Source organism: Botrytis byssoidea, assembly GCF_014898295.1.
Source record: "Botrytis byssoidea strain MUCL 94 chromosome Unknown BBYS_006, whole genome shotgun sequence".
Taxonomy (NCBI): Eukaryota; Fungi; Ascomycota; class Leotiomycetes; order Helotiales; family Sclerotiniaceae; genus Botrytis; species Botrytis byssoidea.
In genome coordinates, this window is record NW_024065847.1 from 1,531,171 (window position 1) to 1,556,620 (window position 25,450).

Here is a 25,450-nt window from a genome sequence, read left to right on the forward strand (position 1 = left end):
TCTGGAGATCTGTCGTGGTGAAATAATGTTGGGTTAGATCATTTAGGGGCGGGGTGCATGAGGAAAGATTAAAGATAGTGAGACTATGGTGAATACAACTATGAAGTCGATAAGATGGAGAAGTACTAAAAGATGACTTTGTCGTGTGGTTTGGTATTAAGTATAATAGGAAAACGGTTGGAATGTGTATTCGGGGATTCCATTAGAGAATTGGGTGATGAAGACATCAAAGTAAAGCTCCTCAGAAATGACCATAGTAAGACATGAAGATTGTATTATATTCCCAATTTCTACTCCGACGCCTTGGCAATGCTTTGTTTCCCAGAACTCCATCCCGAATGATACCTTTGATTAAAATCTGCAAATTGTTAGTGAAATGTTTATACATCATTGAATTTCAAACTTACCGTATCTCATAAGACCCTGCTCTGGTCATATATCTCACCCATTTTACACTCGAGTAATTATTCTTCTCAAAAACCTTCAGATATCTAACCAACAGTCCCGAACTTGTAAACATCAACAAGCTAAAGTTCAAACTCAATGGTGGTCTTGACCATGCCTTTTGGTTCGTCATGCTTGTCAATGTAGCTTCCGCGCTCAAGACAAATTCATTTTGTCCAGTAAATCTTGGTATCTTCCATATAATAACATTTTCTTCCGGTACATATTTTGCTTTTCCTTGTGTACATCGATCGGTGATTCGAGCAGTATTCAAAGGCGTAGGTATCTTAACAACGACGTTGGTAGCGAATAGCTTGCTACCATAATTTGCTCGGATTGCAATACTGTATTCGACCTTTGTTTTACCAACTTCATTCACGATGGCATGAATTTTAAATGGCAGATTGACATTTTCGGTGGCACGATAGCGCATAAGTTCGAATTCTCCATCGGGAGGTATGAATGAAATGATTCTGTCGGTATCGAATTTCCCTAGCTTAACACATTGGTGAAATTGACAATCCTCCAGTGTAACACTACCAGCTGCTGCTTTGGTGGCCTTGGTACCCATACGATTTCCAGATGGTAGAGATGAAAGACTATCGCCATCTAACAACAATCGATCATTGAGTCCAAATTTGCATTCTGGTGTTCCGGAAAGATATGCTCTCATAACGATTTGACCATTTACATCAGCTCGTAGAACAGTTCCTGTAGCAGACATCAAAAGGTTGACATCTTCAATGACATCTACAAATGCTTCATTCTTTCTGTATTTGACATCGGCTTTCCTCCATGATAAAGCTCCGGTTGCTTGCATTGTAATCTTCGCCGAGTCTTCCATGGTTCGTTCCGATTTGACACCTTCCGTCGTGATGTACATCTTTAATGTATCTGTCTCTGTATTTTGAGGGTATCCAAAATCCAGGATTTCTATGTCGCAAATTCATCAGCTTCCAGCACGATTGATACCTGCGAATCGCGCATTGCACTCACCATCTAAAAGTTCGTATACCAGGACGAAATTGTTCTTAACCGCTTCTTCGTCAAACTTTCCAAAGTAGCCTTTCCCCAGCGCAATCAATCTATAGAGGAATTCGAAAACCAGCGCAGCATTGGCATTGCTCTTGGTAATTGCAACCAAATATATGTTCTCGTGTTTGACATGACTGAAGGTTGTACTTCCTAAAGTAAGGATTGGTGAACGAACTTGTGCATTGGAGATGACCTGAATTCGGAAGACATCTGCGAGTCGTGGTCGACAATCATTTCGAAATGCGCGAAAGATCAGATTCTCTCCCTTTTGATTGAAGATCAATATGCCAGACAGCATTTTGATTGATATGTGGTTGAAGGAGGATTTGTTTATTGAAATGTCGAGGGAGGATAAGGTGTGGGGAGCCGAGAGCTACGAGGTGCAGTAGATCTATAGTACAAGCTCAATACAGTATAATATTTACCGAACATGCCTTTCAGTAGTGCTCAGGGGTTAAAACGAAATCTTTCAACAATGTAGGTGTGTCATTGAATTATTATGAGATGATCATGTAGATTAGATGATGAGCTCAAAAGCCTTCAAATGTTTCTGTACAAAATTCAATTAGAATTCTGGTGGTTTTGGTTCATGGGAATATTGGAAAGGGTATGTATTTTAGGTAGCCTGTTTGTTTTTTCCAAATAGAGACAGAGAGTAATAGACGCATGTTATATTCAGGTAGCCTTACTGACGAGGTCGAATAGAGTTAGCAATATCCGGTAGCTTTCGCTATCTACATACAGTATATGTTATCACTCATCATTCATCATTCATCACTTCAAAAGTTTGCCTAGATTATCTCTCCATCACAAGTCTATAAAGGTCTATACTGGCACACATAGGGTAATTGCTAGCTGTACAGGAATGAGGTATTGAAGAAAACCATTAAAACCAAATGCACATCATCATCGCCCCTTTATCTATTCACAAAACAATATCCTTAAATCATGTCAAGTCTCATGAACTCAGCATGTAATGTCTTTCCGAGCAATGCTGGACTTCTCTCAACAATAACACCTGCAGCTTCAAGAGCTGAGATCTTGGAATCGGCACCACCCTTTCCACCACTGACAATAGCACCTGAGATAAGTTAGTCAAGTGTCATTAGTGGTTATCATTTTAAGATACTTACCAGCGTGTCCCATTCTTCGTCCAGGAGGAGCAGAGATACCAGCGATAAAGCTGACAACTGGCTTCTTAGCAGTGTTGTAATCCTTCAAGAATTCGGCAGCATCTTCTTCTGCGGATCCACCAATTTCTCCAATCATGATAATACCATCAGTCTCCTCATCCTCAAGGAATACCTTCAAGCAATCAATGAAGTTGGTTCCAGAGAATGGATCACCACCAATACCAACAACAAGAGATTGTCCCAATCCAGCTTGTGTAGTTTGGTTGACAGCCTCATAAGTTAAAGTTCCTGAACGAGAAACAATACCAATACGTCCACGCTTGTGAATGAACCCTGGCATAATACCAATCTTACATTGTCCTGGTGCAATGAGACCTGGGCAGTTAGGTCCAACCAAACGTGTCTTTCCTTGAGTCTTCAAGATGTCTGTAATGCGAACCATGTCTATATTGAGGTTAGATTTATCTTCTCAAACTCCAAATATAAACATACCATGTTGTGGGATACCCTCAGTGATACTAGACCATCAATTAGTACAAGTGCTATCACATGCAAATTTGGTAGATATTCTTACCACACAACCAAAGGAATTTCAGCAGCGATAGCCTCCTCAATACCGGCAGCAGCAAGAGGGGGTCTGCAAAGTATATTACATCAGCACCAAGTCCATCCTTCCATCACAGATTCTTTGCGATTGCGGTAGATCTTACGGGACGAAGATAGCAGAAGCTGTAGCACCGGCTTCCTTTACAGCTTGTTCGACGGTTGCGAAAACGGGTAAATCGAGATGAGTTTGTCCAGCCTTCTTTGGGTTTGTACCTCCAACAACAGTTGTACCTATTTACATATCAGAACCTTTTCAATTCCCCCATTATTCGTCTCAAGACATACCATATTCGATGGCTTGTTGGGCGTGGAAACTATGGCAGATTTGTCAGCTTAATTCTTCAATACCAGATAGGGTCTCGCGATAGTACTTACGTTCCTTGTTTACCAGTGAAACCTTGGTAGATAACTCTAGTATCCTTAGTGATACGAAGGTTTTCCGCGGTAGCAGCATAAGCAGAGGTCGAAGTGGAATAACCTTGTCTTCTCATAGCAGCCTGCATCGCAGGTCTGGCACATCTTGAAAAAGCCTGCATCTTGTCTGAGGGACAATTGATGTCAGATATGAAAGACAGGAAAGTGATTTGAAGTTTATCTTGAATTATTTCCTTCTTTTCTTCTTACCAGCTTCTTCTGTTACGGACGGAATCGCTTGCAAGGCCTCCGATTTTACCGGATTAATTAGTTATTCCGGTAGTTTGGCTTGGAATGGAAATTTATTTCACACGAGAACATTAATTTTAGTAACCCCGCGATCTCATCAAAGCATCAACTGCATCACTCTCTTCATAAATTCCCGATTTACCACGAGAAGAGTTTTGATTTTGAGATACCAAAGGTTGCGCAAAGCCTCGAGAGAAAGGCGATCAAAACCTATCCCAACGTGCAATCGTATTGAACCAACTGCATCTCCACACAATCCAAAATGGCCACTACCGTCGATACAATGACATTGTCGGATAGGCAAAGAAAACCAAAGGATCCTAATCTACCTCCAGAGAATGAAAGATACTTGAGAGCATGTTCAGATATTGCTAGCGCATTAGTGCAGGATCATGAATCTCAACAGGATCCAAATGCGCCAAGGAAGGATATCAATTTGAATAGTTTAAGGGCCAAAATGTCAAAACGTCACAGGCTCAGTAATATTCCACCATTGACTGCTATTATTGCCGCCATTCCAGAACATTATAAGAAATACATTCTTCCCAAGTTAATCGCAAAACCAATTAGTATGTACTTCCTATTACATGGACATATGCGGGGCTAACAGTTCGTCAGGAAGTGCTTCTGGTATTGCTGTTGTCGCAGTTATGTGTAAACCACATAGATGTCCTCACATTGCCTACACAGGAAACATTTGTGTCTATTGTCCTGGTGGACCTGATTCCGATTTCGAATATTCTACACAATCATATACTGGTTATGAACCTACATCCATGAGAGCTATTCGAGCACGATACGATCCCTTTGAACAAGCCCGAGGAAGAGTAGATCAAATTAAGTCTCTCGGCCACAGCGTCGACAAGGTTGAATATATTATTATGGGTGGTACTTTCATGTCATTATCTGAAAGTTACAGAGATGGGTTTATCTCCCAGTTGCACAATGCGCTCAGTGGATATCAAGGAAATAATGTAGATGAAGCAGTTCAAGCTGGTGAGATGAGTAACATCAAATGTGTTGGTATCACAATTGAAACTCGACCGGATTATTGCTTACAGCCACATTTATCTGCTATGCTAAGATATGGTTGCACCCGTCTGGAGATTGGTGTACAATCTCTTTACGAGGATGTTGCTCGAGATACCAACAGAGGTCACACAGTGGCTTCAGTCGCAGAGACATTTTGCCTGGCGAAGGACGCTGGCTTTAAAGTTGTTAGCCATATGATGCCAGATTTACCCAACGTTGGAATGGAGAGAGATTTGGATCAATTCAGGGAATATTTCGAAAACCCTGCCTTTAGAACTGATGGTCTCAAAATTTACCCAACATTGGTCATTCGTGGAACTGGTTTATACGAACTCTGGAGAACTGGCAGATACAAGAACTACACACCAAATGCCCTTATCGATATAGTCGCTCGCATTCTCGCTCTTGTACCACCGTGGACTCGTATTTATCGCGTTCAAAGAGATATTCCAATGCCTTTGGTCACATCTGGTGTTGAGAATGGAAATCTTCGAGAGCTTGCGTTGAGTAGAATGAAGGATTTTGGTACTACTTGCCGTGATGTTCGAACTCGTGAAGTTGGTATCAATGAGGTTAAGAATAAGATTCGTCCTTCTCAAGTTGAACTTGTTCGAAGAGATTATACCGCAAATAAAGGATGGGAGACATTCTTAGCATATGAAGATCCAAAGCAAGATATTCTTATCGGATTACTTCGTTTGAGAAAGTGTTCCAAAACACATACCTTCAGACCCGAGCTTACTGGACAGCCTACGAGTATAATTCGTGAGCTTCACGTTTATGGCTCAGCTGTTCCGGTTCATGCTCGTGATCCAAGAAAGTTTCAACATCAAGGTTATGGGACATTACTCATGGAAGAAGCTGAAAGGATTGCCCGAAATGAGCATGGAAGTACAAAGATAAGTGTCATCAGTGGTGTTGGTACAAGAGATTATTATCGAAGATTAGGCTATTGGTTGGATGGTCCTTACATGAGTAAGATGCTTCCACCAAAGGATGACGAGGATAGTGATGACGACTTTTGATTTCAAAATATCCAAATCCTCGGTCTAGTCGCCGCGCTTGACTCTATGATCTATCATCGCAATGCTTACCTGGCAATGCAATTATCACGTCCAGCCATCATATTGGCGCAGTGATCTCACTGTTGTCTTATGTACCCAATATATCTGGGTATTAATACTTTGATTCTGAGACTTTTACGAGTGGTGGGACTTTTTCCTCCACTGCTTAGCAAAGAATTCAAGGTTGATGTGATAAAAACCTCAAGTCGAGAGTGTCTCACAGAGACAACATCGCCAGAAGGAGCAGTTGATCTCCCAGAAAGTAGCTGCAACTCTCCCGTGCGCTAGCAGATGCCCTTGTCACAAAATGACCCTCACTTCACGGTCCCGATACTTCGAAGGAATGCTTTCCATGTCCGGGGTGGCTGGTTGCCATTCTGATCACCGCCAGGTGTTTGATTTGAGTTACTTGAATCAATCTAGTGTGTCCGTATCGCATTGGCTGAAATATTTGGGCATGCGATATGGAGGCGAAGTAGGTTGTGAATCATAGAACAACCTGATCTAAATGTTACACTTTAGAGTTTAATTGAATAACCAATACTTTGTTTCTATGATATTTTAGCTCACATGCAATGTACCAAAATAAGAGTAGCGTTTATCGTGGTGTATACTAATACTTGAGAATGTCCACAATAAATTGAACTAACTACATAGCCTATCATTTGCGCATTGATGTGGTACAATTATCGTTCAGGTTTTCTACTGACATGTCTATTTTAAGGTTAATATACACATGCGGGAAGTAACTGTAACTGCATGATGACATGTATAGTACCTGCAGTAAGCACTTTGAAAATCATGCATGATTACTCTGAATGACAATCAAATTCCTTTCTTTTTAGGGAATTTATCTATCCATGAGTTCAACATCAAGTGTACGCTAGTTCTCATCCAAGCCCCATAATTTGTCTAGGAAACACTCCTTCAATACCAAGAAGGTGAGACCTCGGCTTCCAAGACGACGAGTCTTTTCTAATAAGATTCATTACGACTTGACGTTCATCGAATTCTTTTCCTTATTTGTTTATCATCTCATGTTACTAGCCTAATTCTGGGCATCAACCCCTTCCATTGTCCCATGCACATTTTTGAGAAAATCAGCCCTACGTGTTCTTTTTGACATCATCTCCGTCGAAACATTCATCATCATCCACTCATAGCGTTTCTCACATCAAAAAATTGATTACAGGCTATTGGTCTTTGCAGTATCTACAATTGAAAAGATTCATGTCGTGGTGGCTATGCGAACGGGAACTAGAATATCCGATCTTTGGGGTCGGCTGGGTCGCCTAATTTGCACATGTTCACCAATCAATCCCCTTTAGTTTGGTATGTATCGTCTTTTGAAGAGCGCTTACAGCCGCGCGTGGGATCTATTTCTGGCTTCCTACTCGTTCTGCGCCACCAACATACTTCTTGATTATTGGCTCAAGAAACAGATCTCACTTACATGTAAGCACGTTCTTTGGTATTTGGATTGCTTTGAAGAGAAAGTGAATTTAGGTCATGTCAACTGCGGCAGAATCTTAAATTGTATTCCAAAGGCAACTCAAAAGGTATGGTACAAATCTGGTGATTAACGAACAAGCATGGGGCGGTATTCTAGTAGACCTGGAGATGGTCTGGCTATATAGGAGACCGTTTGGCACGTTTGGGTTTTGACTTTTTTCCATCAATAACCTCATTAACAATTACATCACCATACCTTTTTACGAATCTCCTTAAGTCTACAAGTTTTCTTTCTTCTTTGTCTCATAGAGCCTTCTCATTTCTCCTTATTCTAACTTCAAAGACCATAATTCATAATGCATACTTCAAATTTTGTCTTGGGAATTTCATTCCTCTCGACCCTTATTGCCGCAGCTCCTTTCTCGGTCGATAATAGCTTCCTTGAAGCTGTAACAGCAACCAATACAGGGCCATTACTAGCAATTCAAACCGCAGCCCACGGGTCTCTTTCTAACATTCCTCCTCCTTCTGCGTTGGTTGGCGGAGATGACAGTCTCACCAATTTCAAACTCGTCGCCTTCAACGAGAACATGGAAGTCGCATTCTTCGAGGAGCTTACCTTTAATATCACAAACAATGTCCCAGGCTACACATTCGACAGTCAAGACAGTAGGGACACAGTACTTACAAACCTCAATGCAATTGTTGCGCAAGAAAAACTGCATTCATTGAATGCCGAGAAAGCTATCGTTCGTTTCACCAATGATACCAATGCTATCATTCAACCATGTCAATACAATTTCGACGTTACAAACTTTGAGCAAGCCATAGCTACAGCATCTCTTTTCACAGATGTAACCATGGGTACTTTGGGAGATATCCAAACCGTATTCGGCACAAACGGTGATTCCAAATTCATCCGTGGCGTTGCAGCATCACTCGGACAAGAAGGAGAACAAAATGGATATTTCCGTCAAATCCTTCACAAAATTCCATCCGCTCTTCCTTTCTTGACAGCTAGCACTAGAGATTTTGCATTCAGTGCTTTGAACCAAAATTTCGTCGTTGAAGGAACTTGTCCAAACAGCAATACCATCCCTCTCAAGATCTTCCAAAAACTCACTGCTTCTCAACCGGATACCATCGATTCCGACACCATCATCACATTCTCATTCCAGCTCAACGCAGATCAAGACTACAACACCACCTGGGGAGAGAACTGCAAGGGACTCTCGCTCGTCTACATCAATCAACAAAATAAACCTGTCGTACAACCATTCGAAAGTATCAGTTTACAAGCAGATGGAAAAACGGTTGTTTTTACTGTTAAACTCGAATTCGATGCCGGTGCTGCTAATGGTGCTACGGGTAACGGCTTGACTTTGGCTGCTTTGGCTAAAGGGTCGGATTTTGCTAATGCGTTGGAGGTTTCTAATAATGCGGTTTTTGGGCCGGCACCAATTGAGATCAATTGATTGGATTGCATTGGATGTTGATGGGAATTGGGGATTAGGTATTCGGAAGGTTTGGCATAGCATAGCATAGCGTGGCGTTCTTTGTCTTTTTGTTCTAGGGGTTGGGATTTACTTGGTGATGATCTTTTTATGTTGGGCGGTTTTAGGCTTCGTTCTTTTCTTGTTCTTTTATGAAAACCTGTCTCTACCTACTTCTAGAATAATTCTCCTGGCTCTTAACGTACGATTTACGATATCATGACTTCAATTCTATATGAAGATGCGTTTTTAGATTTTAGATTAAGTGATGTTTATTCATCCACATATCTTGATTTAATATTACCTTCTCTTACTTTCCTTTCCTCGTGTGAATTGATACACTATCAGTCGAATACATTAACTGAGTATGTATTCTCAAATAGACCAACTTTTTATTAGCATATAAATACATCACAGTGCCCTATCCTCAACATCGACAAACTCAACTTCTCTAGACGCAGTATACCCCCCATATACATTCAACAACTTACTCACAACACAATACACAATCCAATCCCATCCCATCGAATCCCTCCCCCGAACACTCGATACCCGCCATCCACAATCCCAACTCCCAACCCTAAGCTCCTCCCTCCCCTTCCATCCTATCCCCTCTAACTCCCACCGCAATCCCCATCCCAATGCTCTCTAGACTATCCCGTGGCCCGCCATCCATCGATACAAAAATCCCCAAACCATCTCCATCCCATCACCAAGAAATCCGATATCCAATATACTTACCCCCACCCCTCTCAAATACTACTAGACAAGCCAAACCTATCTCTACCTCTCTATCCATCATACCCCTTCCAAAAACCATCCCTATCCCAACCCATTCCACCTCAAGAAAGAAACAAAAAAAACAAATCATAGACAAACCCCATCCTTCCATTTCCGCATCTATTACTTTTCTCATCACGAAGTAAACAATTATGATGTATACATACATGTATACAAGTGTCCTGATAATCAACTATCAATTACCACGAGAACATTGAAACCCTTTCCTCCCCTTCCCCCTCCCTTCCCCCTCCCCAAACCGTGTGCAGAGTATATGCATAAGTACAAACATGCAAACATCTAAGAACCTGCCCCGGAACTCCCAGAATTCCACCCCCAGCAACCCCATCCATGCATACCTCTAACTCAACACCAAGCAGCAAGAACCTTCAAGCCAGTTCTCACGTGATATACCCACAAATCTCATCATATGAAAGTCACGCTATCGCTTCAAATTCCCATCACATCGTTCTGAGTCGTGAAAGTCCGTCCTCAACCCTTATCGATAGATAACCCCAAAAAATAACGGATCCCTTCAACAACCAAACCTCCGAAACACCAAGTGAAAATTTTTCACCCGAGATATCCCGAAATAAGAAGTAAACAAATCAACACATACATACATACGTACCTGCTGGCGTTTGGGAAATCCCCCAGCCGCGGCCCCAGATACTCCAAGACCCGAGTCTAAGTTCTAGATTAATAAATCGCAACATGCATAGCACAGGTAAAAGAGAGATAGGTATACATTCTTCATTGATAGTTTACAGGAACTACCCTTTTGAGAAAGGCAATTCGTCATCTGTCTGTATGTTCGTCTAATCTAGAAATTCTATGCTCTAATATAATGAGGAGAGAGGAAATCCGTCTATAAGAAGCATCGATTTTTCTATATCATCGATCCAAACCATCTATATGCAACTGCATGCAATGCCCGTGATGTAACAATGCACCGTTGATTTATACCACCACCTTCATTCCCCATCTCCATCCACCATATTTATACACACACCTTCCCCATTTCATCAAGACATGACGACATATTTACAAGAACTTGGCCATCATAGCAACCATGAGATCGAAAAGACCGATGGCCTCGACGAAAGCGAAACCCAAAATGGCATAAGAGAAGAGTTGACCACGCATGCTTGGGTTACGGGCAACGGCTTGCAAGAGAGCAGCGAAGACGAGACCGATACCAACACCGGCACCAGCAAGACCGATAGCGGCACCTCCCATACCGAGGTTTTGGGAAGCTTGAACGAGAGCGTTGGCCATTTCAGAGGAGTATGGGCGGGCAGAGATTTGGGTGGTCTTGGAGAGGATTTGGCTGGTTTGTTGACGCTTGACGGCTTGGAAAGCAGTCTTGGAGGACTTGCTCATGGCTGTGTGGGGAAGAAAAATTTGTTAGCGAGATGTTCTTTATCCATTGAATTTTGACGATAGGTATATGAAGACGATGATAGATGTATCGAATCGTAATACAATTGAAGCTATATCGATAGCTATCGAAGCTTGACGAAACCTCAATTGATAATTGACAACATGAAGGTATTAAAAGCTTAAAGCTTACCAGTGAAGGTACGTTGAGCACCAAGGTTGGATCGAACCATTGGGCGGGCAACCTTTGCGGAGGCAGATCCCATGAGGGAAGCCATCTTAGGAGCAACACGAGCGGCCATTGTATTGATGTGTATGAAGTAACTCAAAAATGAGGTTTTTGGAGATAGGTGTATGAGTGGAGATGGAAGACTTCGAGTGTTGACAAGCAAAAGAAGTTTTGTGACTTGGTGTGAGTGTGGGAAAGAATGGGAAGGGCGGAAGGAGAATCAAGAAAAAATGAGCTAAGGACACCTTTTCTGATCTAGCTCCGTTTGAAAGTCGGTGTCAACTAGTTGTTCCTGAATTTTCAGGAAGTTCCCGATCATAAAGAGTGAATATGGATCGTGCCGTCACTAATCTTCAAAATTTTAATAGCAATATGTGGGTCAGCCCGCTCGATTTATGATATCCTCCTATCAGAGTTAGTGTAACAACACCATGACTGAAATGCAAGGCTGAGAGATTTATCTCGTCCGATATCAACAACGGCGCTACGTAGTAAAAGGGTATAAAAAGAAAGAAAGTGGATTCCGAGCAAGATATGTTCAAGAGAAAATACCGGAATGGTGGGGATATTACAAAAAACAACTATTCTCGGATTGAAATGGGATATTTAATTTCCACTTGGGTAGAGTAGAGGGGCCCGGATAGAGAGTACATCGTAGACTTTAAACTTTCGCAGCTGATCGAGCTGATCTCATCGAACCGTTGAATGATCAATCTTATATAAGAATTTTATACTTCGTTACACGACAAGTCTAACAAGAAAAAGTAAGAACGTTTTGTAAAGGAAAAAAAATTAAAACTCAATTCACTTGAATCGATTCTTGCTAATCCTGCACTGTCTGACCACCCGATATTATTCTTTGCCTCTCTCTCTCCCCCCCTCGGGATACCTGGGCATTGGGTGTGTGTCGTCAATACTTTTTTGACTGACGTTGAGTTTTCATCCCTGCTCATAAAACTTGTCAGACAGTACAATCTTACCCGAGACTTTTTACGCCAGCTATCGTGCGCCATAAGTTCACAAAAAATGCCACGAGTCATTTTGCACAATTGAAGCCCCACGTTTTATGGGAGCAGATAGATCAAAAGAAAGGTCGAATTAGGAAACGGATCTTGATGATGGATCAAGAATTGACCAGTAGAAAGAGTCCTTCTAGCACATGATTTTTGATTGTTTGGTTCAAATGGTTGTGTTGTTTGTTGTCTTGGCCCCTGAATCCCTCGGAAGATTTCGGATTTCTTCTGGAGGCAGTAAGCCAGTTTGGTAAGATTTATATGTGAATCTGATGTGGCTTTCCATTTCTCTGTAATTTCATATTAGCCATGTCAAAGTATGACATTCCTTCGACTACCTACATAATGTATATCATACTAGATAGATGAGGGAATCTCAAGCTGGAAGAGTGATGAACTTTGAGATTCGGAACAATTCTGCCCACTTTCAATCATTTCATTAATAGAAAAGTGTAAAATTTCAGCAGTGGGGGTGAGCTTCTTCGTGGGGGTAAACCCAATTTTTCAGATCCTCAATGGATCTAGCTGCTAGCAGGGTAGTTGAAGAGTCTGATAAGGCTTGTACCACTAGAATATTAAGCAAGTGTCCGCCACTGAAAGGGCACTACTTATTGAAACCAGGACCCAAAAGAAATCGTTTCCCGTGTTTATTTTCGGAAAATGAAGAAAAGGCATACTGCATGACGATGTCTTCACGTGTATACAAGTATATGCCCACTCGATTAGATATCGCCGTCAAGACCGTTTTTTTGCTCTGGATACGTGAATCACGAAACATAAAAGGAGATCGATTGGGTGATTCGAGAGGAAGGATTTGGATTGTTTGACTGGACTATCGAATTGGTGTGCTGGAAAATTGTCTGCCGAGCGCTGCGGACAAGGCCTGGGATCGATATACTTTATAGGGTCTTTCGCTTTCATAGGGATAGATTCCGGGTTCCGTTTCTGCCGATCGACATGCCATCATCAATACCGAGAACAAGCTGCGATCCCTTCAAGAACATACGTTGTCACATACATTAGTTTTCGAAAACAAAAAAAGAGAGGAAGAAGATGACGCTTTGACTTACAGATTCCTGAACGGCAACATCTATTCAAAATTCATCACGACTAGGAACTTCTTTGATGGTAGGTGCCCGTTATGGTCCATCGTACTTGAATTGGAGTTCGTATTCATATTCGAGGTTTCATACTCAACATTGAAATGAAATGAACCGTATACGCAAAGATTCCATGGAATAGTATGACATTCTTCGAGATGAATTTCAGTTGCATGTATATGAAATCAAACGACTGGGTCAACTCCGTCGACTCTGACTACTGCGGTGGAAGTTTCAATGCGAGTGGATGGTGAGGCAAGTGTTTCGAGATGTTGAGATGTTTTTTCCAGTGGCGATTCCGAATATTCTCACAAATCGCTCGTCGTTCTGATGATGGATGGAGGGAGATCAGAAGTTGAAGTGTGAAATTGATGTTTCTCTTCTCATTCCCCCTTGCCTTACCCCATGCATGTTACATTGCATATGAGACGACTTTCGTGCGGGGTAATCCATTTCGAGTAACCACATCACGTGGGACGACGTGGCCTGGGTAAAGTCGTACTTCCTCTTTCCTCCTTCCTCCTAGGAGCTACGGAGACCACAATTCCATTCTTGGCGGCAAGGCTTTGCTATCACAGCTCCTGTCTTTGATATCTATCAAGATTCATGGAAATCCGATAAAAATGGTAGAGTTAGACCACCTCTCGAAGAATTGAACTGTGGTTATGGCGCCGACAGAGGACATCGAATCCTCAAAAACTCGATCAAGTAAGCACAAACTTTTGTGCAACGGAAATGTGAATTTGGCGTTTGAATGCGGAGAGGGCATGTCAAGCATCCCTTCATTTGTTTCATTGCACGGATTTCCTTTGGCTCATGAAATTTTTCCAACAGCAAGAATCGCTTATCTACCTCTTTTTTATTCAACAAGCTTGGAGTAGGACTCGTTCTTGACCATTGATTTATCACGGCGCTCAAATTCTTAGGATCTAATTTGAAAACGGATTCTGGAGCCGCGATGAGTATTGTGGAGTTTCTGCAGGCGATGCATATTCCGGTGCGGGCTGACAAGGAATCAAGCCTGATTAACCAAAGTCGAAATCCCGAAAGCTTTCGAGCCTCAAGAAGCAGCACGAATGAATGCACTATGCAGGTGGGAGAAAAAAGTGTGAGGTAGCAAAATGGACCATAAAGTCGTCAAACAATGCGCTATCCTTAAATTCACGACATTTGCGTCCTCATTTCACCAAGCCCCGAGACGTCTCTCAGTTTCGGTACTCCGCCAATGCTTTGAACGAACCAGACTTATCGGATGCCGCTCGGGAACTGTAATTTGATTGATCGGCTTGGGAATCCAGATATATGATTGCTATACTTTCATCATCGAAGTTGAAGATCTTGATTCAGGGCAGTCTGGAAACCACACATGCGAACTAACCTATTCCCGGTTTCTCACGTTCTCCCAGATGATCGAAATGAAAGCTGAGAAAACACCAATATTACCCGCCTTTAGCCGCTACGCTTCGCGCTTCATTTCTCATGACCTCGCCGTCATCTTCAATTCAGCAAAGCCACAAATATTCACTTCCTCATCATCAAACAAAGAACACAATATAGTTTCTGATACAACGACTCCTTGAAAATACAACCAAGTTCAAGTTCATGGTCCAGTGGTCAAACACGCGCTTCGCGAAATTCATGAGAATGATTTCGTTAACAAATTCTCTAGTTCAATCTCTGGAGGTCGACCACTAAGACGCGTACAATGCTCTCAAGAACCATGGGTCATTAGGGGAGAAAAAGGATAGGTATACTTGTAGACCGTAAACCTTCCCCCAATTACTAACCCTATAAAAGCTATAGGTAGGACGGCTTGTGTAGCGGCGATCCCCACTGTGGTGCAGTAAGCTGGCGCAGGCCTGCTACGGGCTGATCCTCGTGAATGGTGGTCAGTTTGGGATATGTGGTGGAAAAGTGAGTATATTCGTCCCCAGTACTTGACACTAACCATGGATCTGAACTTGACATCTTTTTTTGCCTTTTTTTTTCCCTGTTTCCAGGCGCATATCTGCACACATACATATATACAACTGTAACGTCTTATGCTTGAGGTATCGCGGGATAATTTTCTCGATATCCTGCCCTATATCTGAGAGTATGATTCACTGCGATACCACTCAACTATTAAAGTGGATGCCTCCATCTCAAATATAAAATTCATTCAATAACTTGTCTTCATTTCTGAACATTTTGAACTCGTTCTCATAAGTGATGAGTTCGTTTTGTTGAAATCATAGAAGTCCTTCTACAGCAGCGGAATTCAAACTGGTCTCGAATTTTTAAACAACAATTCTCCGCAGTCTCAGGTTTGACCGCACAAAATTTCACACAATTCGTGGACTCTTCAGATATGTTGTCACAACTTGCTGAAATATTTACGCTCATGTCACCTACTGTCATCTGATCTAGACCTCCAATTAATCGCAAGCCTGCACTATCATCTAAGTTTGCGACTGTTCTGTAGATGCAAACCAGTATTTGTTTCATCTTGAATCTTCCGATAACCTGGAATTTTCCTTATTCAATTGAAGGCATCAGTTTTTCTCTTGTCTATATAACTTACATCCTCTACATTTATACAAGTAATGATCAAGCATAATCGATAATAATCGTTAGGTATTGAGCATCTCATATTTTATACAAGAATTTATACTCCTATGAATAGTTTCAAACTCCACATCTAGTTAGAGGGGAATCAAAAATCAGGGTCGAATGTTTAGATTAGCGAGAGAGGGTCAAACATCACTGAGGAGCTATGTTTTTATGAGGCATAAATTTTAATATATTGGATGCATCTACCACATACTTCAATGCCCAGTGACATTCCGATTCATTTAACTGATTGTTCTGGGTTGTTCTATTTTCTGATCATCAAAATGGCGATCTGTTTCTATGTCTGTAGTGTAATGTACATTGTAAAAAGAATGATTGAGGATAGGTAATGGTATCAATAACCTTTTAAACTCCATCCCCTGATGTACATGTATTCATCATTCAACGCCCGGCGTTACCTTCCTATCCGTGTGAAATGCACCGTTCCAAGTGAAATCCCCATGCGCCGTAACGTCAATGCCCGCTTGCTAAAGTGATGTTGAAGAAAAAATGAGAGATATCCTTTGAGTTGTATCGTGAAAGAAAAATTCGAGGAAAAATCTAGAATTTTTGGTGAAAAGCACTTCTAGCAACTTTACTCCTCAGTCTCTTCCCAAAAATATACATCGGAATCGCAAATGCGGAAACCGCAAGATTGGCGATCGCCACCGTGGTAAAAACACTCTTCGCGCCACTTGCTTCAAACCATCCGTTCACAAAATCACTCATGACCAGTGACAAAACCGCCTTGATAAAATTCATCGTAACGAACGCTTGTGGTGCCAAGCGATTATGACAATCCATAACATATGTAAACATACTACTCGTCGCAAACGGAACTGCGAAAGTTTGGACGCCCAAAAAGGCAATGGGGATGTAGATGGAAGCTCCTGCTGCGACGGAATATCCAAAGCCGACATATGCGACGGTAGAAAGAGAAGCCGCGACGAACATGAGCACGAGACGGAATTCGGGTTCGTAGATACCATTGTTGTGGCGGGTCATCCATTGGACGACGAAATCGGCGCAGTATCCTGAAACTAGGGTGCCGACGAGTCCAACGCCGAAGAGGGGAAGATTGGTAAGTCCGATGGCGGAAGTGGAGAGGTTGTATGGAGGCGCGCTGAAGATGGTGTCTTGGAGTAGAGCAATGAGGGTTAGACCGGCGGCGTAGAATGAATAGGTGAAGGCGCTGAATATGACGGCGGGGAAAGTAACGAGCGGGATTGGTTTAGCTGCGAGTGCCCAGAAACTAGCTTGCGAGATGCGACCGTTGAAGATTGTGAGACGTTCCCCGAACGATTTCTTCATATCTGGTAGGACGATTTCGTAGACGCGGCCTTCTGTTTTGTCGACGATGAGTTGGGTAGGAGGATCAGTTTGAGGAATGTAGAGAGTTTCGGGTACGAAGAAATACATGGCGGGGATAATCATGGCGTAGATGCAAGCACAGATTCCAAAGGTGAATTTGAATCCTAAGGATTGGATGATGAAACTTGCGATGAGTTGACTGGAGGTAATTAGTATTTGGAAGCGGAATGTTTATGTTAACGTTGCGGACTAAACATACCCAAGCTTAACACCACCCATAACGAACAGATTCCATACACTCAACATCTTACCCTTCTCATGGACAAAGAAGATCTCGGAAACTGTTGCGCTGACAAGTGTCTCCAGGGGAGAAGCACAGAAACCTTGAAAAGCTCGCATTATGGAAAGCGACATGAAACTATTGGAAAAGAAACCCCAGATATTGGTGGCCAACAATCCAATAGTAGACACAATGAAAACTGGACGTTTTCCCCATACTGCTGCTGCTGCGGCAGTGAAGAATGTCCCGGAACCAGTGGTAAGTTGCATGATTCCGACGATGTTAAAAGAGACTTGATCTGTAGTGACATCGAAAGCCGTTGCAATATCTTCGGAACCGGTAGTAATCATTGGACCGAGACTACAAAGTGGTGTTAGATTGGGCTATATGTCTAACGGGGGTAGGTAGTACATACGAGACAGTGACACCTGCAGTCAAGGCTAGGATGAGAAGAATGGCCATTTTTGTAGCAGTAGTCCTAACAACATGTTAGTGGAAAGACTTTTTGATAATAGTATCACGCAAACATACCAATTGAGAGGATCATTAGGACTTTCAGAAGGTTGAGGATTGAGAACAATCTCACCCCTCTTCTTTGGCTCAACATAATCCCAATTCGCTTCTTTTGCTAATATGAAGTCAGTAAGTTCGGCTAGTTCCACAAAGATTGAACACACTCACATGAACCATCAGCTCCAGCAGTATTTTCACCAAGATTTACGGTTCCAGGAATATTTGGATACCTTGGATCCTGAAGAACGCCCCATCCAACCATTTTGAATATATCACAGATAAATTTCCTCGAAAAATAAAATAAAAAGGAAGTAAAGTATCAAACTTCAATCGAACCAATCGAGTGATTCCAAGTTTACACAGCAAACAATAAAACAATAAAGAGAATGTAATTCTAAGGAATCGAAGAAAAGTCTAAACGGACTCGCCAGCGATGTGCCGAAGATGTAATGAGAAGAGAAAAGGAGGTAGGTAGGAAAGAAGATTGATGAATGTACGGTGAGAAGAAAAGGGTTTCCATCACTGCACAATCGAGCAATACTTAACAGATGTGAAAAAAGTGGAAATAACTCCCAAAACCAATACCCTTTGCTGCATACCATGTGCCTTGCTCCAAGCTTTTCACATCAATATTCATATAGATGCAATGATCCACAAGTTTCAGGCTGAGATTGATAGCTGGGCTACATCCAGAGCGATGATAGCGGAGCCGCGGCGTCCCCATTTGTACGGGATGTGGATTTGGTGGACTGGTCCATTCAATTGGGGGTTCTCAGAATAGCAGTCTAAGAATGTTAGTCCTAGTGGTTGTCAAAAGAAACGGTTATCATGAGAAAAACGTCGAAGCTACTAGGTTCATTGCATGATACTCGTCAATTGTAGCATCACATGTCGTCTGAAGTGAAGAAAATCCGCAGGGAGTTACCTGCTTGAAGATTTCCAGAGTAAGAAAATACGAGTAAAGAAGAAAATGCTATATTTTTGACAATTTTTGTTTGGGAAACGTGGATCAGAGGTTTGAAGTAATGGAAAGTGCAATTGCTGACGAGGCGATGGTGTTTGAAATGATAAGTTGACAGCTTGGCGGTGATTTGAAAACAAAGTACTTGTAAGCTTCCCAGGCTCGTAGATTAGATAGAACCAATCGGCTTCAGGTAATTAAGGAATAGAGACGAAAGGATATCCCCATTTAGTACTACAAGAGACCCATGTTTCAGAAGTCAATGCATTTTTTTCGAGTACTTGCTCGGTAGGTATCTATTGTCAAGGTATGCACAGACATCACACCGACTTTGGTAAAGTAGATAAGAAATGAGCGTTCGAGAACTCGTTGGTATCGTCAAAAGGGATTGGGCAACGTTAAATTGGAGGTTCAAAAGAAAATCCTAGTGTGAAAAATCTCAAAACAAGAACCCAGGGCAAATTATAAGAGCAAAAATTCAAAGCAAGGACGAGAAACCAACGACATAAAAAGTGAAGGTATTTTATGAATGATATCTATTCAACGAATTTATTGAAGAATTAGCATCCAATGGGTCCAAATCTACCCCAGCAGACCCATTAGTATAAATGAAATAATATGTACAGGGCCAATTTAAATTATTCCAGCAACAAGGAGTACAAGAAGTAAAGTCAAACTTAAATCTTCAATCGTACTTGGTACTGTACTTAACCCATCAACTCTGTTATATTGTCCATCGAATTTAATCTTAAAAACTTGACCATATAATTCGTCCGGTATATAAAAAATGAACTGCCTCAGATCCTATGACGATTCGCCCAGAATACTTTTGTTTTATTGTCTGCCATCATCAACTAAGAGGATCGCTTATCGTAGAATGATGAAGGGGTAAAATGTCCTATTACACTTGGTCACTGGCGCCGCAGACCGGAAACTGGATTGCGTAAGGCGACATCGTAACCTAGTGTGACACGTCGTCCGATCTTATTGTTGCGAGAAGTTACAGAGGCTTTTGAGCGTAAACCAGTTTATGTGGATAGTACGAGTGTATTCTTCGATCTCGAGCCGCAACACGAACTTGGGCACTATACATGCGTCAATTATCTTGAACTCCAATTGATCTCGTCGAATAAATAATTCAACTTACCAGAATAACTGAACCTCAGGTAAAGTCATCTATTCAGTCCATCAGTTTCATATTTCAAGTGACGAACATTTCCCTTTGTGAAGTTTCATGTAGTAGGACCGAACTCACCCCCATTACATTTGTGAGAAGTTGTATGGAAAATCCTTCTAATCCAACATCAAATTGTAACAAATTCCACTTTCCTAGCTCTTGTAACTTCGGATCGGATGACCATTCTCCTAATGGCGTTTTATATGTCTTCTCGTGAAGGTTAACGAACCCAGCTTGTGCTATTTTTGAGCTCATTGTAGGGCATAGATCTAATGATTGTCCGGTACGCACTCCAGCCTCGTTGAAAAGCTATTGAAGACCGTCTGAAGTTAGTAGTCGTACATTAACTTGGCAAAAGAAATATTTTGGATGAAACTTCTTGATACCTACATACCTCAGAGAACTTATACAATGGACTATCTGGTGGTAAACTGTTGTCATCGCAATGTATATATAATGATGGCTCCAGGTGCTGAATATATCCTCCTGGTTTCAAATGTCTAATATTGATTAGGACTGCTGGAAATACACGTATTGTTGGCATGTGTACGGGGCCTTACTTGAAAGCTTGAGCGTATAGTCTGTCCCAATCAGCGACACTACCGAGAAGTGAACGAATGTGTATAAAATCAAAGTAATTTGGCGGATAGGTCCATTCCTCTGTGCAATCATCTATCTCGAACCTGGGGAGCTTTGATTAGCCGCTGCGAATATATGGGTTGTTGTGATTGCCAAATACTTTACCTGCAATTTGGAGGAACCACTGAGGGTGTCTAAGTCAGCACATACACCAAATAGGGACTTGGAAGTTGAAAAATATAGAGTCATGAAGTCATGAAACATGATGATTTTTGAAGGGCGAATGGTTTATGAGCCAAATTGATTGGGAAAAGATAGAGCTACTTACTGTCCGGTTGGATTGGTGATAGGTCTGTCCCAAGAACCGACGCATTTGGAAAAAGGTCAGCAAAGTCAATTGCCCATATTCCTGTACCTGTTCCGAGATCTAAAACTCGCTTCCCATCATATTAGTCCTTTCGTGAATTTTTCTCGAGGTCAATTGTATTTACCTCGACGTTATCCGGTATTGGTGCCATATACAACGCGCCATCCAGCATTGTTAGATATCGTCGATGACTTGAATTTGTTTAACACACTTCTCTGTATATCTGCAAATATCGAGGTACCTAATGTCTATTTGCTCACTTTGTACTTCATCATTTGGTTGCCTATCTGGTATTAGATCTCAAAGTTTGTTGAAATTTAGAATCAAACAATCAAACAAATGGAGGCATCAACAAGTGATCACTTACCAATAAGCTCCTTCTCTATATGCCTGATATCTTCTACCATTTTCCATTTTAAAAGCCATAGCACTCGAATCTATCGAATAAGTATCTCCTGCTCTGGCATTGCACGTCGTTAACTGTTATTCGCTTATGATCCTTCATAGTATTGACTTTGACAAGTTCTCAGGAACGCTGTAACTCACAAATCATCTTCGGAAGAAGAATAACTACGGGCGGTAAGGCTGACGTCCTGTAAATGAATCCGGTTTATTAGTATGTCATACATATACGTGAATACCGACATCCCGGACGGTACTTGTGCCGAAGTGATTGTACCTCTTCTAGAGTCTCCGAATTTTCTAATGCCATTGTCTTCGTTGAGGGCTACGGTATTCGCAAATAAAAAGTAGGTATGATAGTTTGTGACAATGGATATGTCGTACAGTAGTACTATGAAGAATTTGCAACACAAATTTGAGAAAGATCAATTTGACATAAGACGAATTGATAAATTCGACGAGAATGGGGAAAACGTCAAAATCCCAAGAGACGAATTCCCGGGTCGTGGGCCATGTCTTAAAATCTCACTGACCAGGGGATTGCTAATTTGGGCTCGGGTAGGGAATTTCTGTGGGAAGACTAAATTGTATGCAGCGAACCTGAAAATGAACTCTGATTGATGCGTTGGCATAGTTCAAGGCTCCTAGTATATACCGGTATATATGAAATTGCAAGGTATCATTCGATGGTCTCATGGTAAAATGGGGGAGAAGCTAATCGATCGGCCAACATAAAGTTATTAAGGATTAGTTCTTTGGGATGAAGGGGTAGATACCGGAAGAAGGGAATTTACTTTGAAGTTTGGGGTCGTTCACAGTTTTATCCCAGTTATTTCATGCATTGACCCATTAAAAGAGAATGAGCCGACCTTCCCGGTTTGCTGGGTCAGCCGTCTCCAAAGACTTGGGTTCATGGTCATTAATAATAAAGAAAGTATACATACATAGGTACCTAGGTAAATATCTGCATCGTGTTTTGTTTTGGTGTAGACGCTTACGCTTACATCTTTTTTCAATATCCGAGGTGTATGGATCTCCCACAGCGAGAGGAGATACTACTCTGTCCAGACTACAGAGTAGAAGTACACATTACCTAGTACATACATCAAAAACTCTAACACATTCTGCATCTTTGTTGCGAACAATACATGGCTCTCAAGGGCAAGACTCCACCGAAAGTTGCAGAAGAAGTAAAGATTTCCGATGAGAAATATAAGTTAATTTGTTTGATTGCGCACTTTGCAGTTATTCAACCAAATGATTTGATAGCTCCAAATGCGCATCTGCCGCTGGTAAATCATGCACCAAGCCCGGGAGAGGGGTAAGATAGGTACCTACCTAGATAGATATACATATCTCTTGCAACACCAGAGTGAGTTGTTCTTGGGAAAAACCCCTTCGTCCCAACAAAAATATGTTATACCATGCATGCAACATAATTCGATTACAACCTTAGTACCCGTCAACCGACCTACGGGAAATCTAAACTTTAACCATATTGTCGGAAATTGATGGGACTTGGATTTGCCGGGACTCTTCATCGTCTGAGACATTATTGGAGATACCGGGAACCCTTTAGTTTGACATCAAAATCTTCAATCTCAGGAAAAGTATCGACATTCACGCATACCTAGGTGGGTAATTTTTACGAATAACCTCAATTATAGTCTCGGCTTTGCTCCGAATGAAAAATCTGCTAAGTTGGCGGGCAACTAGGTGGAGGTATGCCCGCTTCCGCCCCTGCTTTATTTTTACGGCCGCGCGAGCCATTCATGCATACTATATGCATCGGGTTCTTAGGGTATACTCCGCACCGAACTTTGGTAAACTTGTGCTAAGTTCAGACAAGTGCTGACAATTTCCAAATTCTTTCAGTTCCAGAAGGATTCTAAAGCTCGCCTTTCAATGTACCTCTCCAATGGGATCTCAATCCAAATGGTCCGCTGTAGCATTTGGGAAACTGTGAATCTTCGATGACCGATGATACACGTTGATCAGAGAACACGACCAGCATAAACCTTTGCCTCCGAATTCCAGTTGAGGTAGCGGGGCTATATTGATTAGGAGTGGGGGCCATTGGTCAAACTTGCATACCAACCTTACCTGTGCATTCAAAATATTCATTACGGCAGTCGAAATACTAAGCAAAAGGTGACGAGGGCTGGCCCTTCTCATGTTGAAGTGGTCTGATCTTTCAGATATCCAAGACTAGTTCATCAATGGTATCTGTATTATCGCCATGTCAATATAAGCAATAATGATATTTAAAAGTCAGTGGATATGTCAAACAGCCACAGAGTAACGTTACACATCAGTTGCTACTAACTATTTCAAATAATCTCACCCTAGATATTTGCAGCTGTCTACTGTGGCGAGTCGGGTTTGTGCTAAGAATTGTATAGGTCAAACGATGCCATGGGTTTGGATGAAGCCCCGTCATATCACATATATTTATGTGGAGTGTATCCATACTCAATCTTCAAGCTTTCCAAGAGCGCACCGTCCCGGTATGATCGTTCCAAATGCCTGGGTCTACATGTTTGCACTATTAGTGCAGTCGCTGTTCTAAACGTCGATAGGTTTGGTGCCCAAGAACGAGGTCGGCCATCTTTTGGTGACAGAACCTGAGTTATTGCTGACATTACGTACTGCGCATACAAACGCATACAATACTCATATACACTCATTGCTAATACATCATTCTCAAGCCTTCAACCAATCTACAACGTTGAAACAGAAAACATCGCGGAAAAAATACTTCCGAGACTGAATATACTCGGGATTCATAGCAGCCAGTGAGTCTCGCTGGGACATGAATCCTCCCCGAAAGTGGGCAAAGAACAAGGGTCATCATGATGAATTGTCTTATATATACAAATCAACATTGTGACTCCACTTGTCATGCACTCATTGCCATAAAGATTCAGAGGTCCGAAATTCATCCAATGTTCGAGACATGATACCTATGTCTTCCCTCCGACCCTGACTGAATGGACCTTACCGAACGAACTGCCTTGCCTCTTCGAAACAGTTGACCTGGAATCCGAGATAGATGATCTTCAGAATCTCGTATACTATCAAATAATATGGAAGCAATCTCACAATCCTTAATAACAAGGCGAAGGATTGTCCTGTAAAATAAGCATTTCTAGAAGTTGCAGCCTAGATGGGACGATTTCGCACAAGTTCGCATATCACTTTTAGGAGATATTCCGAATCAAATCGCCGAACACCACTACTAGATATGCCTTGTTCATTCTATCTTTGTATTGCCAAGAGTACATTGTTTCAGAGCCACCTTCTGCGGCTAAGAACGCCAAGTAGCCTTTTTATTTTGACACAACCGAAGCCACTGCTGCGCAGGAACCAAGCTAACTAGAAAATAAGGTTCGATTCCAAGACGGTTGGTCGACGGAATATAAGAAGATTCATTTAGATTTTGTATTTAGGACTGCGAGCGGTGAAATACGCCGCAGATTCTTGAGTGACAAATTCTGAGACATGAACTCAGCTCAGACGAAAGGAAGTTCAACAATTAGAGCAATTAACGATGAAACGAACCAGAGAGATTCACAAGCCTGTTCTATCAGAGCAAACTAACTTTCGGATGGGTTCCCGTCAATACCTGGGAATGCAATGACAGGAGCGGTCTTGAAAGTAGAGCTCTGAGCTTGTGATGGTCATGACGCATTGGACCCATCAGTTGAAAGCCCACTTAGACCAAGCAGGGAGAAAAAAAATACTCCTTCGTTATGCTCAATTAAAATAACAAGAACAGATTGAATACGACACATTCCCACTACACATCTGTTTATTACATGGATTTTGAAACCAGGACACTCTT

General features: G+C 41.8%; 7 protein-coding genes across 7 annotated transcripts; 2 read left to right on the forward strand and 5 right to left on the reverse strand.

The window, feature by feature from the left end:
- Positions 1–351: 351 nt before the first annotated feature.
- Positions 352–1,777, reverse strand: EAE97_003900 (uncharacterized protein; the record flags this gene model as incomplete). The annotated part of the gene is made up of 3 exons (XM_038874412.1): positions 352–358; positions 408–1,377; positions 1,441–1,777. 3 exons carry the CDS (start codon positions 1,775–1,777, stop codon positions 352–354), a joined length of 1,314 nt encoding a protein of 437 aa, XP_038735021.1.
- Positions 1,778–2,420: 643 nt separating this feature from the next.
- EAE97_003901 (uncharacterized protein) lies at positions 2,421–3,754 on the reverse strand (the record flags this gene model as incomplete). The annotated part of the gene is made up of 7 exons (XM_038874413.1): positions 2,421–2,560; positions 2,613–3,056; positions 3,105–3,130; positions 3,187–3,249; positions 3,323–3,449; positions 3,504–3,532; positions 3,594–3,754. 7 exons carry the CDS (start codon positions 3,752–3,754, stop codon positions 2,421–2,423), a joined length of 990 nt encoding a protein of 329 aa, XP_038735022.1.
- A 389-nt stretch (positions 3,755–4,143) lies between these two features.
- Positions 4,144–5,938, forward strand: EAE97_003902 (uncharacterized protein; the record flags this gene model as incomplete). Its single annotated transcript, XM_038874414.1, has 2 exons — positions 4,144–4,450; positions 4,500–5,938. 2 exons carry the CDS (start codon positions 4,144–4,146, stop codon positions 5,936–5,938), a joined length of 1,746 nt encoding a protein of 581 aa, XP_038735023.1.
- Positions 5,939–7,785: 1,847 nt separating this feature from the next.
- Positions 7,786–8,904, forward strand: EAE97_003903 (uncharacterized protein; the record flags this gene model as incomplete). The annotated part of the gene is made up of 1 exon (XM_038874415.1): positions 7,786–8,904. The coding sequence occupies one exon, from the start codon at positions 7,786–7,788 to the stop codon at positions 8,902–8,904; it is 1,119 nt and encodes a 372-aa protein (XP_038735024.1).
- Positions 8,905–10,746: 1,842 nt separating this feature from the next.
- EAE97_003904 (uncharacterized protein) lies at positions 10,747–11,384 on the reverse strand (the record flags this gene model as incomplete). The annotated part of the gene is made up of 2 exons (XM_038874416.1): positions 10,747–11,087; positions 11,276–11,384. The coding sequence occupies 2 exons, from the start codon at positions 11,382–11,384 to the stop codon at positions 10,747–10,749; spliced, it is 450 nt and encodes a 149-aa protein (XP_038735025.1).
- Positions 11,385–16,577: 5,193 nt separating this feature from the next.
- EAE97_003905 (uncharacterized protein) lies at positions 16,578–18,382 on the reverse strand (the record flags this gene model as incomplete). The annotated part of the gene is made up of 5 exons (XM_038874417.1): positions 16,578–17,526; positions 17,587–17,967; positions 18,023–18,085; positions 18,139–18,235; positions 18,289–18,382. 5 exons carry the CDS (start codon positions 18,380–18,382, stop codon positions 16,578–16,580), a joined length of 1,584 nt encoding a protein of 527 aa, XP_038735026.1.
- A 1,699-nt stretch (positions 18,383–20,081) lies between these two features.
- Positions 20,082–21,916, reverse strand: EAE97_003906 (uncharacterized protein; the record flags this gene model as incomplete). The annotated part of the gene is made up of 12 exons (XM_038874418.1): positions 20,082–20,166; positions 20,229–20,257; positions 20,337–20,567; positions 20,653–20,758; positions 20,819–20,941; positions 21,003–21,021; positions 21,166–21,274; positions 21,329–21,395; positions 21,446–21,487; positions 21,572–21,664; positions 21,751–21,797; positions 21,884–21,916. The coding sequence occupies 12 exons, from the start codon at positions 21,914–21,916 to the stop codon at positions 20,082–20,084; spliced, it is 984 nt and encodes a 327-aa protein (XP_038735027.1).
- Between the last annotated feature and the right edge of the window lie 3,534 nt (positions 21,917–25,450).